A 17,451-nucleotide genomic window follows, 5' to 3' on the forward strand; every position below is an offset into this window, starting at 1 on the left:
ATATACATTCAAGTTCACATTTCAGGTTTTGGCTCATTTAGTTCCACTGTTGAGGCGGAGGGTGGGTGATGCACTTTTATAGGAAAGTCCAGTAGATCCGCAATGAGTCTCGATTCCCTCATCTGCCTGAGTGTTTTTCCCCCCTATTTCTTTGTTGTGAAGAACGATTTAAAAAAAAGAATCTTCTGGCAAATATGCGCCATTTCCCATAGATCACTTACAATATCACTTGTGTCAGTCTTCTATTAGAAAAGTTTCAGATGGTGATTCACGATGTTAGTCTGCACCTATAATCCCATTAAATTCTGTTGTACAATGAGTCTGTCAAAAAACTATCAGCATTAATTATTTTACGGTTAATATTTGCCGAGGTCAGAGCAAAGATAATATGGTTCCAACATCGAGATTCGGATAATTTTGAGCAACGAACTGCAATCATACGGATTTTGCCCACTCGACATGAAAAAGTTTAAGGAATGTTTCGAACCGCGGCCCTTTCGCATGTGAGGCGAACGTGATAACCACTACAATACAGAAACAGCTGGCAACAGCTTAAAACAAATGGGCCTGTCTGCAATGTTCAACTGCGCTGTGTTGCTGCAGATTCCAATTGTTCGACTGAGAGCCAATGTCACTTAAATCGGAAGACAACCGTTACTTTCAACCTGATTGCTCAACTTAACTTTAACGTCAAAGTTTAAAAGCGTTCGTCCATCATTTTTCTAAGGGAGCAAAGATTTCGGCTCATTCATTAATTTTCATCTTTCTTCGAATAATCTCAACCAATTGTACTCAGTAATAAAAGCAAATTACTGAGGATGCTGGAATCTGAAACCAAAAGAGGAAATGCTGGAAAACCTCACAAGCATCTGTAAGAAGAGAAAGGAGCTGACGTTTCGTGTCCAGATGACACTTCATCAACGCTCATTGTACAATTGTACTCAGTATTTGTTTCAATATTTAGTATCAACGCATTATTTAACGCACGTCTTCATGATGAATTGAATATCTCTGAAATTGAATATCACTCAATTGCAAACATAACTGACCACCAAATGAATCGAGTCACCGGGTAATACAGATCGCAATTTTGAGAATGACCATAGTCAGCTTTTAAACAAAGTCAATTACATTTAAATGGAAGGGATTGAAGAATTATCTCTTAGTTACACTTGAGCCTTTTTTTGTCATGGGCGCGAAACATTCAGACGCATGAATTCCGGCCATCTATGGGAAAGTCCAGTAGATCCGCACTGAGTCTCGATTTCCTCATCTGTCTCAGTGGCTTTTCCAATTTTTTGCTATGAAGAACGATATAAAAACTCTTCTGGGAAATGTGCGCCATTTCCTCTGGTTTACTTACAGTATCACTTGTGTCTGTCTTTTTGAGCACACACTACTATTTGTCATGTTCCAGATGGTGATTATGTCATTCTGCACTGATAGACCCATTAAATTCGGTTGTAGACTGAACGACATGCGAATATGTACACGTTGTCAAAGTCGAAAGGTTTCTTTCCTGTCAGTGCGTCAAGAGATATCAGCATTTCTTATTTTACAGAAAGCATTTGAGGCTCAGGTTAGAGCAAAAATAATTTGGCTGTCACATCAAAGTTCGGATAATGTTGAGCAACGAACTGAAATCATGCAGATTTCTTCACCCGACATGAGAAAACTTAATGAACGTTTCCCCCCGGGGACCTTTTGCGTGTGAGGCGAACGTGATAACCACTATAGAAACAGCTGGCAGCAAACTCCAGCAAATCTATCTATCTGCAATGTTAACTGCGCTGTGTTTCTGCAGGTTCCAATGGTTTGACTGAGAGCCCATGTCACTTGTTTCAGGAAGAAAACCGTTACTTTCAATCTGATTGCTCGCATTATCTTGAACTTCAAAATTTAAAAGCGTTCGTTTGGCAAATATCTACGGGACCAATGATTTCTGCTCATTCATTAATGCATCCATTCTCATCGTCCATTGAAAATTCTCAACCGATTGTGCTCATTAATAAAAGCAAATTACTGAGGATGCTGGAATCAGAAAACAAAAGAGAAAATGCTGGAAAATCTCACGTGGTCTGGCAGCATCTGTGAGGAGAGAAAGGAGCTGACGTTTCAGATCCAGATGGCACTTTATCAAAGCCCATTGTACTCAGTATTTGTTTCAATATTTAGTATCAATGCATTATTTAACACATATGTCTTCATTATGAATTGAATATCTCTGAAATTGAACATCATTGAATTGCAAACATAACTGACCAACAGAAGGAATCGAGTCACCGGATAATAGAGATCGCAATTTTGCGATTGACTATAGTCAGCGTTTAAACAAAGTCAACAACATTTAAATGGAAGAGGTTGAAAACATATCTGTTAGTTACACTTGGCCTTTTTTATTTTGGGCCTGAAACATTCAGGTGTATAAATTCCGGCCATCTACAGGAAAGTCCAGTATTTCCGCGCTGAGTCTCGATTTCCTCATCTGGCTGAGTGTTTTTTTCCTATTTCTTTTTTATGACGAACGATTTTAAAAAAAATATTCTGGGAAATATGCGCCATTTCCTCTCGTCCACTTGCAGTATCACTTGTGTCTGTCTTTTTGAGCACACACTACTATGAGACATGCTTCAGGTGGTGATTAACTATGTTAGTCTGCACCTATAAACCCATTCAATTCTGCTGCAGACTGAACGAGATGCGAATATGCGCACGGTGTCAAAATCGAAACGTTTCTTTCCTTTCAGTGCGTCAAAAAAAATCAGCATTTCTTATTTTACAGAAAACATCGCTATCACCGGCTCCTGTGAGATCGAGTCTGCAGCAATGACACCTGCAGAAATTTAGAAACATCAAGCGTTAAGATGTCATTATCATTTGATTGTAAATAATAGCATTAGGGAACGGATCACATTGTAATTTGCAACAAAGCGAAATTAAATTAATGTCGAAGTTGCTTGCAAGAGGAAGATTGTGTAAATTTTTGACTGACCAAGTAAGAGAGCTGAAACAGTGAGAACTTAATACAAAACGAGACCCTACATGTTAGCAGCAAGTTTATTGCGGAATTAAACAGAATGGGTGAATCTGTAATTGTTTCTGTGAAGATATTCATATATATCCGGTCTCTCCAGCGATTGGTTCATTCCTGAAAGAATCAACTGGTGACGTCTCATCCGCTCCACGGCCTCCTGTTCTCCAATTCATCCGTCACCTGATGAAGGCGCAGCGCTCCGAAAGCTCGTGCTACCAATTTTAACCTGGTGTTGTGAGACGACTCATTGTGCCTACCCCAGTCCAACGCAGGCAACTCCACATCATGGCCAATTCATCCAATCAGCTCACAGACCCTTTGATCTCCAATTCATTACGTCAGAGCAGCTTCAGCGAATCAGTCAAGTTGTTTTTTAGAGAGACGAGAATTCACTGCAATATTGGCCCCTTACACAGCGTGGGAGGTGATGGCCGTGAGGGGAAACAGTTAATGTTGTTGTAACAATGTCGGAAGTTCCAATTCGATAGTTTCAATATTTTGCATATCTCTTTTCATATTATATCAAATTGAAAACATACACAACTAAGAACCAATGTCCCAAAATACCTTTTTTTGATTTTGGGATGCCTCGCATTTAACATCAGCGGGGTTCTTATCAAACATCACAGCAGCGGGTGGGGGCGGTGGAGGGGGAAGGGGTATGGTTCCATAGATTGATCTTCCAGATTCAATATCATCGAGGAGATTCTGAACAGGCGTTGGAGTGTGGTGACTCGGGGATTTTCACAGTAACTTAATTTCAGTGTGAATGTAAGCCTACTTGTGACTAATAAATAAACTTTATACTTGCCTCAGAATGTTCCTGGAAACATCTCTTTTCTCAGGAAATCCATCTCCGGCCTCAGAATTTATATTTATCTAAATTAACTGCATCTAACACTCGTAGGCAATGAGTTTCTGGTTCTTAGTGCTCGCTGCGGAAAAATGTTCCTTCCAAATCTTCTCTGCCTTGCCAAAAATCTTTAAATTTGCCTCTTCCCCCTCAAAACTTATCCTAATTTAGTCCACCTCGATTAAATCACTCCTCAATCTTCTTCGCTCAAATGGAGAATAATCGCAGGGTCATAAACCTCGCTAATTTTAACTTTTCTAAACGAAACTTACTTCAAAGAAATTCCTCAATGGAATTTAACTAGAATTTCTCAACTTTTGAAAAAACATTTCGATGGAACTTGAGTATTTTGTGAACTTCTTTCTATGAAAGATATTTAAATTAAATTCCTTCGCAGAGTTTTACAAATTTTCATCAACTTATTAGAAACTATTTTCACCATTTTCAAAAATGTAAGATTTCCACGTTATTTATCTAGAAATTCCCAACTTTTTAAAAGATAGCTTAAAATACTTGTTCCAAATAATTTCACGAAAATTCGTAATTTAAAGAAAATAATTTAAACATACTCAATGAAAGTTTATCAGTGGAATCTTACTTAAAATGGCCAACTTTCTTTTGAAAATTAATGACCTAAGATAAATTTCTTCATCGAAGGTGACTGGATTGAGTAAACATTTGTCTGAATTGGTTTAAAGTTACTGAAAATACATTTTTTCATCGAAACTGAAATGGAGTTTACGAACTATTTTAAAAATTTACACCGAGCCAGCCAGGAGTCGAACCTGGAATCTTCTAATCCGTAGTCAGACGCGTTATCCATTGCGCCACTGGCCCACATATGGGGAATTTGCAACATTTGCTACATATTGGCCAGACGGTTCAAAGCCGGGCAGAAACCAATACGTTTAAGTGAGGAGAGGTTGCTTAATTCATATTTTATTTACTGCCATCCCTAATGGCCCTTGAATTCAGTCAATCTGCTGTGTTGGAATTCAGCCTGCTTCTCTGCGTTTAATTTCCAGCGACAGTAACACGACTCAACCCCTAACTACTCCCTCTGTGAATCCACTGCCGAACATTACCCGAGTAGAATATCTTACAATCAAAGACATTGGCTCTTACTTATGCCTAAAAATACATTCAGGGAAAAAGAGAAGTGCTGAAAATTCACAACAAAATGAACAGGAAAGAAGATGCGCTTATTGTGACTCAGGAGACATTTTATCAGTTCGAGGTGGCTACAAGAGCAGGTCAGAGGCTGAGAAACCTGCGGCGAATAACTCACCTCCTGACTCCCAAAAAACAGACCACGATCTACAAGGCACAAATCAGGAGTGTGACAGAATACTTTCCACTTGTCTGGAGGATGCAGGAATTCACCAAACGCACATTAGACAGCACCTTCAAAACCCAAGACCACTACCACTGGCAGGTTTGCCCCCATTCCCCCGATCCACTGCATACCCCCTTCCCCCCCCCCCCCCCCCCAACTCAAGTCACTCAGCATTCTGATTTGGAAATATATCACCGTTCCTTCACTGTCATTGGGATAAATTCCTGGAATTCTCTCCCTAACAGCACTGTGGGTGTACCTACACAAATACACTGCAACGTTTCAAGAAGACAGGTCACCACCACATTCTCAAGGGTAATTACTGATGGGCAGTCCATGCTGATCTAACCAAGCGACACCCACATGAACAAAAAGAAACATCCAGCCAGTTCCCCGAACCCGCAGTCATGGGGTCAGCTGAAGAGGTGAATGGGGATAAAATGAATGCCCAGTTGCATAGCCAACCCTGTTGAACGTATCTTGATTGTCTATCGAGTGTGTTGTGCTGATAGATTCCCCGCAGTTTGTGCTCAGGTTCTCAAACTAAACCCCATGAGAACCAATCCCTTCATCTGCACCGCAAAGAAATAAACAAAATCTGCAATTTATAGAATCTCATAGAATTTTGTGGGAGAGGACGCCACAATGGTTAGATCTGCTGCCTCAGCATGCCAAGTACGTTGTTTCGATTCCTGGCTTAGTCACTATCTGTGATGATGAAGATTTGCAGCTTTTACAAGCTGCAGCAATAGCACGAATGCAACCCCATTGCCGTAATGGGTAAGATACTGGCTTTATAAACCACGGGTTGTGTACTCGAGTCCCATCTGGAGTGCAGATATCAAACGGTTAGGTGTCCAACGCTGGCAAATGCATTTCTTATAGACCCTGGCTGTTTCTGGGAAGATGCATTTTGGGTTAGCACTGCTGCCTCACAGCGCCAGGGTCCCAGGTTCAATTCTTGACCTCGGGTCACAGTATGTGTGGAGTTTGCACTTTCTCCCTGTCGTTTCCTCCGGGTGCTCCGGTTTCCTCCAATAGTGATCTATCTAGATAGATAGTTATATAGTATGCTGCCTTCTGTTAGGCTTTATATATGTGCTTGTATATAATGCAGTATACTGCAGATTCTGTAAATCTGAAATAAAAACAGAAAATGCTGGGTTATTTCAGTAGTTCTGGCAGTATCTGCGGAGCGAGAAACAGAGTTAACGTTTCCAGTCCAGATGTCAGATGGCCAACCCGGACACGATGGGCCGAAGGGCCCCTTTCCGTTCTGTAAAACTTTGTGCCTCTATGATCCTTTTTCGGAGTTGGCCAGCGGAAAGCAATCCCGCCGTTTGCACCCGAAACAAATCACAATACCTGGCTTGGTCAAAAGGAGGCAATTAAAGGGCTCGTCTAGGATTTGAACCCGGAACCTCCCGCATGTCTCATCGACTAAAATACCCGAAGCAATAATCATGCTCTTCGACCAACCAACCTACCCAAAAGCAAGCGTAAGCAAAATATAGCTCATTTCTCTTTCGCCAATGCAGTTTAGCCATCTCTGGTGAAAGCCGACATTGTTGAAATAATCCACCACATCAGCATTTGTGGACTTAAAGCTCCAGCAAAATATCCGCCCAATATTGCTAACTCGACTGGGCGCTTTTGTCTATGAAGTACACATATTACCCGTCAGGGTACACAAAGAATGCCGAGTGCCAAGCTGAACGAACGAGACTATTTGCAGTATACCAACAGTAATAGCAACTTTGAAAACTCATAATATATCTCGTGAAACAATATAAGTTTGCTATCAATGCTAAAATATTTCTGTTCCGACATTTGCTCTTTTAATTACATTTTCTCAATAATGTTACTGGCCACGACTGGAGACTGCAAATAGCCCTGAGCCTGAACGCAACATGGTATCGTCCTGCCCTCTGGTGGCAGAGATATGGAACTACAAAATGCAGCTTTTTCTCACCTATGAATCTTCAAGACTCATGTTTGTGTTCGACAATTTCCGACGATAAATTCTTCCGCGTTTTTATTTATTCCCTTTTTCAAATCTGAGACTGCACCTCGGGTGTAGAATCATTTTTCATGAATCTACCTCTTCTGGAAAAGGCAAACTTTTCCAGATGTGGCTCATGGAGACTCTGTCACTCAGCCGCGGTCCGCAGCAGTTAAAACAGAAGAACAGGTGACTTTAAAATTGAGTTATAATACCACATTTTACCCTCTGAAAAGGGCAACATTCTGAACAGGTCAATAAAGTTACTTTTCGTACCTTCCTTGTTATAAGCCAAAGAAACCAAATTAGTCTATTAATCCCTGACACTATTCTGATTTGTAACCAATTTGTCCAAACTATGGGCGTTCTCCCGATTTTGTCGTCCCAGGATTTGAACAGCGAACTCCAGCCATGATTTTCACAGATTTAGCATCATTTTCCCAAATAAATATCAACAGTCACAAAGACCGTGTCTAAAGAGCCGCAATTTATATTTTTCGGCAGCATGTGTGTCTTGTTCTGTATTGTAGTGAGGAATCCAGTCAACAGCCTAATTCCAGCGCGCAGAACCCGCCACCAGAGGGCGCCACATTCTCGCCTGGGCGCCAGAAACTCACGTGATATTATCACTGACACCTGCATGGATGGTAGGCTTGTGAGGTCACAATCGACACAGCCCCCCACCCCTCCCCCCAACACCCACAAACACAGACACATAAACTCACACTGACCCACGCACACTGACACTCTCACAAACACACTCACTGCAATGAGCTGAACGGAGCCCGGGTTCCCTCTCTCCTTCTCAACCTCTGACTCACTCCGTTCCCATTCAGTGAGATAGATTCACTCAGACATGTTTCTGATCTTCCTGGCGGCGCTCTTGCACGGTAAGCACTGGGTAACGTACATCAAGCCAGATAAACACATTAGATGGTAATATAATTAACCATCACAAATATCGATGTGAGGGGTGAATGGGGGTGGGGGAGGTGGGGGTGGGGGGGGGAGGGAGGGGCGGGTGCTGCAGAAACAATCGCAGATACAAACATTAACTCTTGATATTTCATTCCTCTACCTTCACAGGCGGACTGTGCGCAGATCCAGTAGCACAGTCATCGCTGCCAATAACCGCATCAGAAGGGGATTCAGTGCAGTTGGGTTGTGAATATACAGACAAGGGTATGTACAGCATGCAATGGTATCAGCAGAAACCGACACAACCCGCGACATGGATTATTACCAAAGCATTAACAGTGAAGGAAGATGAAGTTTCGGGTCGATATCTGGCGGCTTCTGACGCGTCTAAACAGAACGGTTACCTCAATATAAGCACCCTCAGTGTGGAGTACGGGGCGGTCTATTACTGTGCAGTGAGGCACAGCGTTAGATTAAAGGTAAAACCCCGTACAAAAACCTCAGCGAGTATTTACAGCTCCATTAAGTTTCCTCCTGCGCGAATGGTTTGACCCGGCTTCAAGAAGACAGTCATTTCTAATTAGGGTAGAGCCGACGGGATGATTGGATATCACCTGAAGACTCTGTCAGCAATAAGCCAATAAGCAGATGGTGTTGTGGTGAACCATCGTTGGTTCCCACTAGGTAGTACTGAGCCAGGGTCTGGCCAGTACGACGAGTCTGTATATATGTTGCTGTTGGGATTAGGGATGGGTTGTTCTATTTGTTACTGTTGGGGTTAGGGTTGGGCTGTTACACCTGTATTATAGTTATTATGGTACATCCCAGTCGGGCTCCACCTCCTGGGAGAGGTATAAAGGTCACTGCTCTGCTTGGGACCCCTCAGTCTGGGATCGTGTACTATATATGGTAGCTTCGTTGTAATAGTAAATAAAAGCCTTTATTTCCTTGAGCATATCAAGCCTCGTGAGTGATAACGCGCATCAATTTTATTTACTATTAATTAAACTCTCGTCGTTAAACAAAAAGGAAAATGATACAGAGAGTATGGAACAAGTAGAACAACCCATCCCTAACCCCAACAGCAACATATATACAGACTCGTAGTACTGGCAAGACCCTGGCTCAGTACTACCTAGTGGGAACCAACGATGGTTCACCACAGGTGTTATCTAATATTCTCTTAATTCTCGATCCAGTGATCTCAGCTCTTCCTCCCATTGATTCTGTAGGATGTGACATCCACTGCTCTCAGCTTTATCTCGTTCGATATTCTGCAACTTTCGGAGACACAAGTCCCGGGAATCCAGGAGCAGCAGCAGCGATGCGGAGCTCCCTTCTCGCTGTTTTCTGGGTGACATTCATTGTCGGTAAGAAGTTTGAAACTTGAAAAAGAGTAAAAGGGAGTTTAATTTATGGAGGAATAAGTTTGAAAAGCAGGACTTTCGTGTTAAACAAGTATTAGACCTGCCTTAGAGCACAAATGAATCTTTGTTTGTGGCTTTGGTCTTTTGGAGGACAGATTCTAAAAGCGCACAGCAAAGGCGATTTAAAGAGATGGTACCAGGATTGGAAGATGAGGGCTATCAGAAAGCATTATAAAAATTATGATTGCTCTCTCTCTGGACGAGAAGACAATCAGGTAATCTGACTGATTTCTGGACAATGATGATCAAATCAATTTAAATAATAATAAATCAAATCAAAGAGATTTAGTGTGCTGGACGGGTAGAGGATGATTCCATTTGGGGAGTATTACATATCTGTGTCCCATAAATCTAAGTGAAACAAAAAGATCAACTGGGAATTACAGAGAAATTTTTTTTGAAAGAGTTCTGTAGAAGTGACTCACACTGACACAATGAACTGTTGAGGAGAGGATTAACGATGCATTGGAGGGCAAACTAGAGAAACCGCTGAGGTAGAAAGGGATAGAGGTATTTGAGATGAGGCAGGAGGGAGGATTCTCCGAGGGATTGTGAAAGGGGACAGAGATCAGTTGGAGTGAATGTGTTAGAATTTAATACCTTCTTTTATGTTGCACTGATTTTTCACCCTCGCTTCAAGTGAACTTTTAATCAATGACTTTTGTTTGTTAACCTTGTGTTCTCGATCTGAACGATGGAGATTCTGTTACTCAGCTGGAATCCTCACTCACACAGACAGAGGGAGAAGATGTCACTTTAATCTGCACCTATACCGACGATGCTTATTATTTATTCTGGTATTGTCAATACCCAGGCAGACATCCCTCCAAACTATCCACAACACCATCAACTTTCGTGTCGTCGGCAAACTTACCAACCCATCCCTCCACTTCCTCATCCAGTCATTTATGAAAATGACAAACATCAAGGGTCCCAGAACAGATCCCTGGGGCACTCCACTGGTGACCGACCTCCATTCAGAAAAAGTCCCATCTACAACCACTCTCTGCCTTCTGCAGGCAAGCCAGATCTGAATCCACAAGGCAACAGCCCCTTGGATCCCATGCCCTCTCACTTTCTCGAGAAGTCTTGCATGGGGGACCTTATCGAATGCCTTGCTGAAGTCCATGTAAACCACATCTACCGCTTTTCCTTCGTCAATGTGTTCAGTCACATTTTCAAAGAACTCCACCAGGCTCGTAGGACACGATTTGCCTTTGACAAAGCCGTGCTGACTACTTTTGAGCATACTAAACTTCTCAAAATGTTCAGAAATCCTGTCACTCAGGATTTTCTCCATCAACTTACCAACCACTGAGGTTAGACTCACCGGTCGGTAATTTCCTGGGCTATCCCTATTCCCTTTCTTCAATATAGGAACCACATCCGCAATCTTCCAATCCTCCAGAACCTCTCCCGTCTCCATTGATGATGCAAAGATCATCGCCAGAGGCTCTGCAATCTCTTCCCTCGCCTCCCATAGTAACCCGGGGTACATCCCACCCGGTCCCAGCAACTTATCTATCTTGATGCTATTCAAAATTTCCAACACACCCTCTTTCTTAATGTCCTCATACTCAATCTTTTCAGTCCACCTCAATCCTGTAGTACAACCACCCAGGTCTTTTTCCACCGTGAATACCGAGGTAAAATATTCATTAAGCACCTCTGCTATTTCTTCCAGTTCTGTACAGACTTTCTCACCTTCACATTTTATAGGTTCTATTCCTTCACATCTCATCCTTTTACTCTTCACGTATTTATAGAACGCCTCAGGCATCTCCTTAATCTTACCTGCCAAGGCCTTCTCGTGACCCCTTCTTGCTCTCCTAATTTCTTTCTTAAGTCCCTTCCTACAAGCCGTATACTCATCTAGATCCCTATCATCGCCTCGCTCTCTTTTATGAACTCTCTGAATATTCACTTTCGAATGAGGAGATGCATAATAAGTAAATGTATTGATGTTAAATGTTGAATAATGAAACAAATACCTAGTAAAATAGATTGAGAATGATGCATTTACCACAGTGGTTCATTTTCAGTTTTTGTTTCAGATTCCAGCATCCACAGTTTTTTGCTTTTATTTATTCGCTCTGACCTGGGCCTCAAAATTCATTCAGGGCGATCTGAAATACTGGATTTTCATGAGAAGAAAAAGAGGAGCATGTTCTCCAGGAGCACCTGGAGAACGTGCAGACTCCGCACAGACAGCCACCCAAGCCGAGAAACAAACCTGAGTCCCTGGTGCTATAATGGTTGTCCACAGGGAGAATGTGGACAGCCATTAGCAGTCTTTTCCCCTGGTTTCTGTGGCTATGGCTCATCTTTCATTCCCTCACCCTGCAGTATAAATATCTCCCAATTCTTTTTGCTTTGATAAAGGGTCATCTGGACTCAATATTGCAAATATCTCTGACATGAAGTGATGTCCATCTTTGTGCGGGGCAAACGTGCTCCATTTGGACAGAAGGTGAAGGGCCGGAACAGATGTGCCCCTAAAAAAGATGACGACGATGTGGGGGCGGGGCTTTGGGCGGTGCACGCAGAACGCAGAGGCGGTTGGGCTTGCACATGCGCATTGCAGCGGGAGTGTTTTGTTGACGGAAGCGCGCGGCTTCTTCTCTTGATCTGAATCAGATTTGAAAGGGGGGACGGTTAACGGTCGGCGGCGTTGTCATGGCTGCAGGGGCGGGGCTTGTCAACCGGGCGCGCTGGCACAAGTGGACCCTCGAGCTTAACCTGAGTGGCAGCAGCAGGTGCGGAGGCCGCGCGGGGTGCCGGGGGCTCGAGTAGGAGGCAAGCCGGGTCAGCCCGTCTCTCCCGAGGGGAGGCCACCGCACACTGACCCGGGGATGTGGCACCAACCCAAAACTTCCCAACCCCGGGTTTTTCACGCGTCTTTTACCCCTCACCGAGCTCCTGATCACAAAGCAGCCCCTCAAATCCCCCAGAAACCACTCAGACCCCACTTGGCATCTTTTCCCCAGGTCATGACCCTGAGATGCCCTTTTGGTTTCAGCCCCTCCACCTGATCAGGTGCCAACTGCGGTGGTGGTTGGAGGAACGATTGCTCGTTTCCAGGGCCCGGTGCTGAACTGGATCTCTCTCAATGTCCCGCAGTGTTTGTTTTCAAGATACAATTTGGTACATCTGGTGATTTGTCACTTTGTCCCTCAATGGAGGGTAAGTGGATTGGCACCCTGATTATCAATTGGCACTAATCCACTTCTGCCACCCTCCATTCCCGTGGCAGTTCAGTGGACACAACGGCAGTGTGTGTCCGAGGTTTGCCCAAGCTTTAGTTCATGTTGGCACTATTGTCACCATGTTGGGTCCTCAACAGAGAGACTCCCTCTTTAAAGAAGGTCTTGAAAGGGTGACCAATTTATGTTTTCTGTTTCTCACAGGAGCCGTGATCAACAGTGTGGCCAGAGAGACTCCATGTACCCAGTCGCATATTCGGACAAACAGCTACCGGACATCTGCGTCCAAGAAACAGACCGGATCCTGGTTGAGAAAGTAAGTTGGATTTGAATGTGTCTTTAGTGTGTGGCTGACAACGCCCCTGGTTTGTCCACGGTGGTGAAGTACCTTGGTGAACCACAGCAGCCTGTGTGATAAAGGGTTAATCATCATGCTTACTTCAAGGCCTGGATATAAGATCAGCATATGGCCTCCCCTAACCGGCCCCCTTTACTGATACCCTGCTCACTTTCTGTTTTCAGCGCTGCTGGGACATCGCCTTGGGCCCATTGAAACAGCTGCCCATGAATCTGTTCATCATGTACATGGCTGGCAACACCATCTCCATCCTCCCTATCATGATGGTGTGCATGATGGCCTGGAGACCCATACAGGCCTTGATGTCCATGTCTGCAAGTGAGTATTGTATTGAATCTGCAGCTCAGAAACAGCTCTGAACCGGCATCACTTGACTGTAGCTTAGAATAGAGTTCTGGGAGTTGGGTAATTAAGGGAGTTAGAGAAGAAAGGGAAAGGGGTGCTGTTTTGCTTTCTAACTTTCTCAGCCGTCAGGAAGTGATCTTACTCTTCTACAGGAGAAGAAGCTAGATTTTTGGTGAGGATCTGCTAAGTGACTACGGTTTATTCTATTATTAAGGATTAAAATAGTACAGCAACTGGTGGTAAGGTTAATAAAATACTTAAAAACTAAAATACTTGAAAACAAAAATAAAATATGTAATTAGGTAAAATAATTAAACAGTTTATTCGCACACATTAAAGATGTGTCACAGCTGCAGCATGTGGGAGCTCCTGGCTGTCAGTTTGATCCAGGGCAACCATGTCTGCAGTCAGTGAAGTTCGAGCAGCTCTGGTTCAGAGTTTATGAGCTGGAGGCTGAACTACAGACACTGCAATGCATCAGGGAGGGGGAAAGTTACCTGGATTCTTTGTATCAGGGAGCAGTCACACCTCTTGGCCCAGGGTCTGCTGATTTGGTCAGTGGTCAGGAACAGGAAAGTGAGGCAAACTTGTCCAGCCAGTTTGAGGTATTTTCAGCTTGTTTGGATGAATGGGAGCTGCAGGATGGATGAGCCAATTACCCATGGCACTGTGGTACAGGAAGCCATTCTAGTGAGGGGAGCAAAAAGGATTGCAGTGATAATGGGGGACAGTATAGTCAGAGGGATTGGCACATTCTCTGCAGTAAAGAATGTGAATCAAGGCAGCTGTGGTGCCTGTCTGGGGCCAGTGTTCAGGACATCTGATCAGGGCTGGAGAAGAAATTTCAGTGGGGAGGGGAAGGTTCCAGTTGTCCTCGTCAATGTAGGTATAAACAACAGAGATAAAGGAGGAGGTTTTCAGTGTCGATATGAGGACCTAAGCACTAAATTAAGAAGCAGAACCTCAATGGTTATAATCTCTGAATTATTACCTGAGCCACATGCTAATAGGTATAGGACAGATCAGATCGGAGGGATGAATGCGTGACTGAAAGGCTGCGTTAAAGTTTATTTATTAGTATCACAAGTAGGCTTACGTTAACACTGCAATGAAGTTACTGTGAGAATCCCCGAGTCGCCACACTCCAGTACATGTTCGGGTACAATGAGGGAGAATTTAGCGTGGCCAGTGCACCTAACCAGCACGTCTTTCAGACTGGGAGAAACCGGAGCACCCGGAGAAAACCCACACAGATACAGGGTGAACGTGCAAACTCTGCACAGATAGTGACCCAAGGGGTGGCACAGTGGTTAGCACTGCTGCCTCACAGCGGCAGGGACCCAGGTTCGATTCCAGACTCGAGTGACCGTGTGTGTGGAGTATTCATGTTCTCTGTCTATCTCCGGGTCCTCCGGTTTCCTTCCACAGTTCAAAGATGTGCGGGTTAAATTGATTGGCTATGGTTCGTTGTCCCATAGTGTCAGGGGGACTAACAGAGTAAATACATTGTGTTACAGGGATAGGGCCTGGGTGGGATTATGGTCGGTGCAGAAGCGATGGGCTGAATGGACTCCTTCAGAATTGTAGGGATTCTAAGCCAGTATAGAACCGAGTCCCTGGTGTTGTGCGGCAGCAGTACTAACCACTGTGCCGCCCTAACTGGTGTGGGAGGTGGGTTCTGGTTCATGGGACACTGACATCAGTACTGGGTAAAGTGGGATCTGTACCATTGGGACAGTCTACATCTGTACTGTGCTGGGGCCGGTGTTCTTGCGAACCCCATGATGAGGAAAATAGAGATGGTTTCAAACTAAATAGTGGAAAAGGAATCAAATTTGAGGCAAGGAATGAAATTTATATGAATGACTGGATGAAGGGATGTTTGGCAAATTTGCCGATGACACACAGATAGATGGGAAAGTAGGTTGTGAAGAGGACATACAGAGAGTACAGAAAGATAGAAAGGTTAAGTGAGTGGGGAAATATCTGGCAAATGGAGTAGAATGTGGGCAAATGTGAGATTGTCCATTTCGGCAGGAAGAATGAAAAATAAGCATTTTGTCTAAATTTTGAGAGATTGCAGAGCTCAGAGATTCAGAGGGATAGAGTCATAGAGGTTTACAGCATGAAAACAGGCCCTTCGGCCCAACTTGTCCATGCCGCCCTTTCTTTTTTAAAACCCCGAACCTAATCCCAATTGCCCGCATTTGGCCCATATCCCTCTAAACCCATCGTACCCATGTAACTATCTAAATGCTTTTTTAAAGACAAAATTGTACCCGCCTCTGCTACTACGTCTGGCAGCTTGTTCCAGACACTCACCACCCTCTGTGTGAAAAAACTGCCCCTCTGGACACTTTTGTATCTCTCCCCTCTCACCTTAAACCTATGCCCTCTAGTTTTAGACTCCCCTACCTTTGGGAAAAGATATTGACTATCTAGTTGATCTGTGCCCCCTCATTTTATAGACCTCTAGAAGATCATACCTCAGCCTCCTACGCTCCAGAGAAAAACGTCCCAGTCTATCCAGCCTCTCCTTATAACTCAATCCATCAAGTCCCGGTAGCATCCTGGTAAATCTTTTCTGCACTCTTTCTAGTTTAATAATATCCTTTCTATAATAGGAACTGCACACAGTATTGCAAGTGCGGCCTTACCAATGTCTTGTAAAACTTCAACAAGACATTCCAACTCCTGTATTCAATATTCTGACCAATGAAACCAAGCATGCTGAATGCCTTCTTCACCACTCTGTCCACCTGTGACTCCACTTTCAAGGAGCTATGAACATGTGCCCCTAGATCTCTTTGTTCTGTAACTCTCCCCAACGCCCTACCATTAACTGAGTAAGTCCTGCCTTGGTTCAATCTACCAAAATGCATCACCTCGCATTTGTCTAAATTAAACTTCATCTGCTATTCGTCAGCCCACTGGCCCAATTGATCAAGATCTGGGTGTCTGAGTGCATAAATCACAAAAGGCTAATATGCAGGTACAGCAAGTAATTAGGAAAACTAATAGAATGTTATCATTCATTGTGATGGGAATTAAATACAGAACTAGGGAGGTTATGCTTCAGTTGTACAGGTCACTAGTGAGACCACATCTGGAGTACTGTGTGCAGTATTGGTCAGCTTATTTAATCATAGAAATCATAGAAACCCTACAGTGCAGAAGGAGGCCATTCGGCCTATCGAGTCTGCACCAACCATAATCCCACCCAGGCCCTACCCCCACATATTTACCCGCTAATCCCTCTAACCTACACATCTCAGGACTCTAAGGGGCAATTTTCTTTTTAACCTGGCCAATCAACCTAACCCGCACATCTTTGGACTGTGGGAGGAAACCGGAGCACCCGGAGGAAACCCACGCAGACACGAGGAGAATGTGCAAACTCCACACAGACAGTGACCCAAGCCAGGAATTGAACCCAGGTCCCTGGAGCTGTGAAGCAGCAGTGCTAACCACTGTGCTACCGTGCCGCCCCTTGTGTTAAGGAAGTGTTCAAGTATGCTGGATATCAAGTATGTTCAAGTATGCTGGAGACAGTTCAGAGACGGTTTACCAGACTAATACCTAAAATGGATGGGCTGTGTTATGAGGGAAGGCTCTCACATGTTCCTGAACTTCCTGCTTTTCCATTCTCGCTCTCAGTCTTTAGGGTCCTGGGGAATTCGAATCAGCACTGGCTGCAGCGTCTCATCTACTTCATCGGCAACCTGCTGGGGTTGGCCCTGGCCATCTACAAGTGCCAGGCAATGGGGCTGCTGCCCACACATGCCTCTGACTGGCTGGCATTCATCCAGCCACCCCAGGTGAGATCCGCACTCTGTATGTGAGGGGGAGCCAGGAAAATAGGAAGAGGAAACCATTCAGGGCTGTGGAGCCTGAGAGGTTGAGTAGATTGGGCCCAATTCTTTTTATTCATTCGTGGGACATGGGCATCACTGGCTGGTCAGCATTTATTGTCCA

At 44.0% G+C, this 17,451-nt stretch overlaps 2 protein-coding genes and 1 non-coding gene across 5 annotated transcripts in view; 1 reads left to right on the plus strand and 2 right to left on the minus strand.

Moving 5' to 3' along the window:
- The window catches only part of LOC144482803 (uncharacterized), a 327,339-nt gene that overhangs the window by 165,404 nt on the left and 144,484 nt on the right, over positions 1–17,451 (minus strand). The gene's annotated exons all lie outside the window — the stretch shown is intronic.
- trnar-acg (transfer RNA arginine (anticodon ACG)) lies at positions 4,652–4,724 on the minus strand. The gene has a single exon. It is a non-coding gene; the product is annotated as a tRNA-Arg (tRNA).
- LOC144482781 (ER membrane protein complex subunit 4-like) overlaps positions 12,142–17,451 on the plus strand; it is a 174,157-nt gene continuing 168,847 nt past the window's right edge. The window contains exons 1-4 of one of the 3 annotated variants that reach the window (XM_078201640.1): positions 12,142–12,326; positions 12,978–13,089; positions 13,296–13,449; positions 17,134–17,294. In XM_078201640.1, coding sequence (XP_078057766.1) covers positions 12,247–12,326; positions 12,978–13,089; positions 13,296–13,449; positions 17,134–17,294 — 507 coding nt within the window. In that variant the 5' untranslated portion in view covers positions 12,142–12,246. Of the gene's footprint in view, positions 12,327–12,974; positions 13,090–13,295; positions 13,450–17,133; positions 17,295–17,451 lie in introns of those variants that run through there. The other 2 variants (XM_078201638.1, XM_078201637.1) reach the window with 2 other exon arrangements.

The sequence above is a fragment of the Mustelus asterias genome, unplaced genomic scaffold (assembly GCF_964213995.1).
Source record: "Mustelus asterias unplaced genomic scaffold, sMusAst1.hap1.1 HAP1_SCAFFOLD_42, whole genome shotgun sequence".
Classification (NCBI taxonomy): Eukaryota; Metazoa; Chordata; class Chondrichthyes; order Carcharhiniformes; family Triakidae; genus Mustelus; species Mustelus asterias.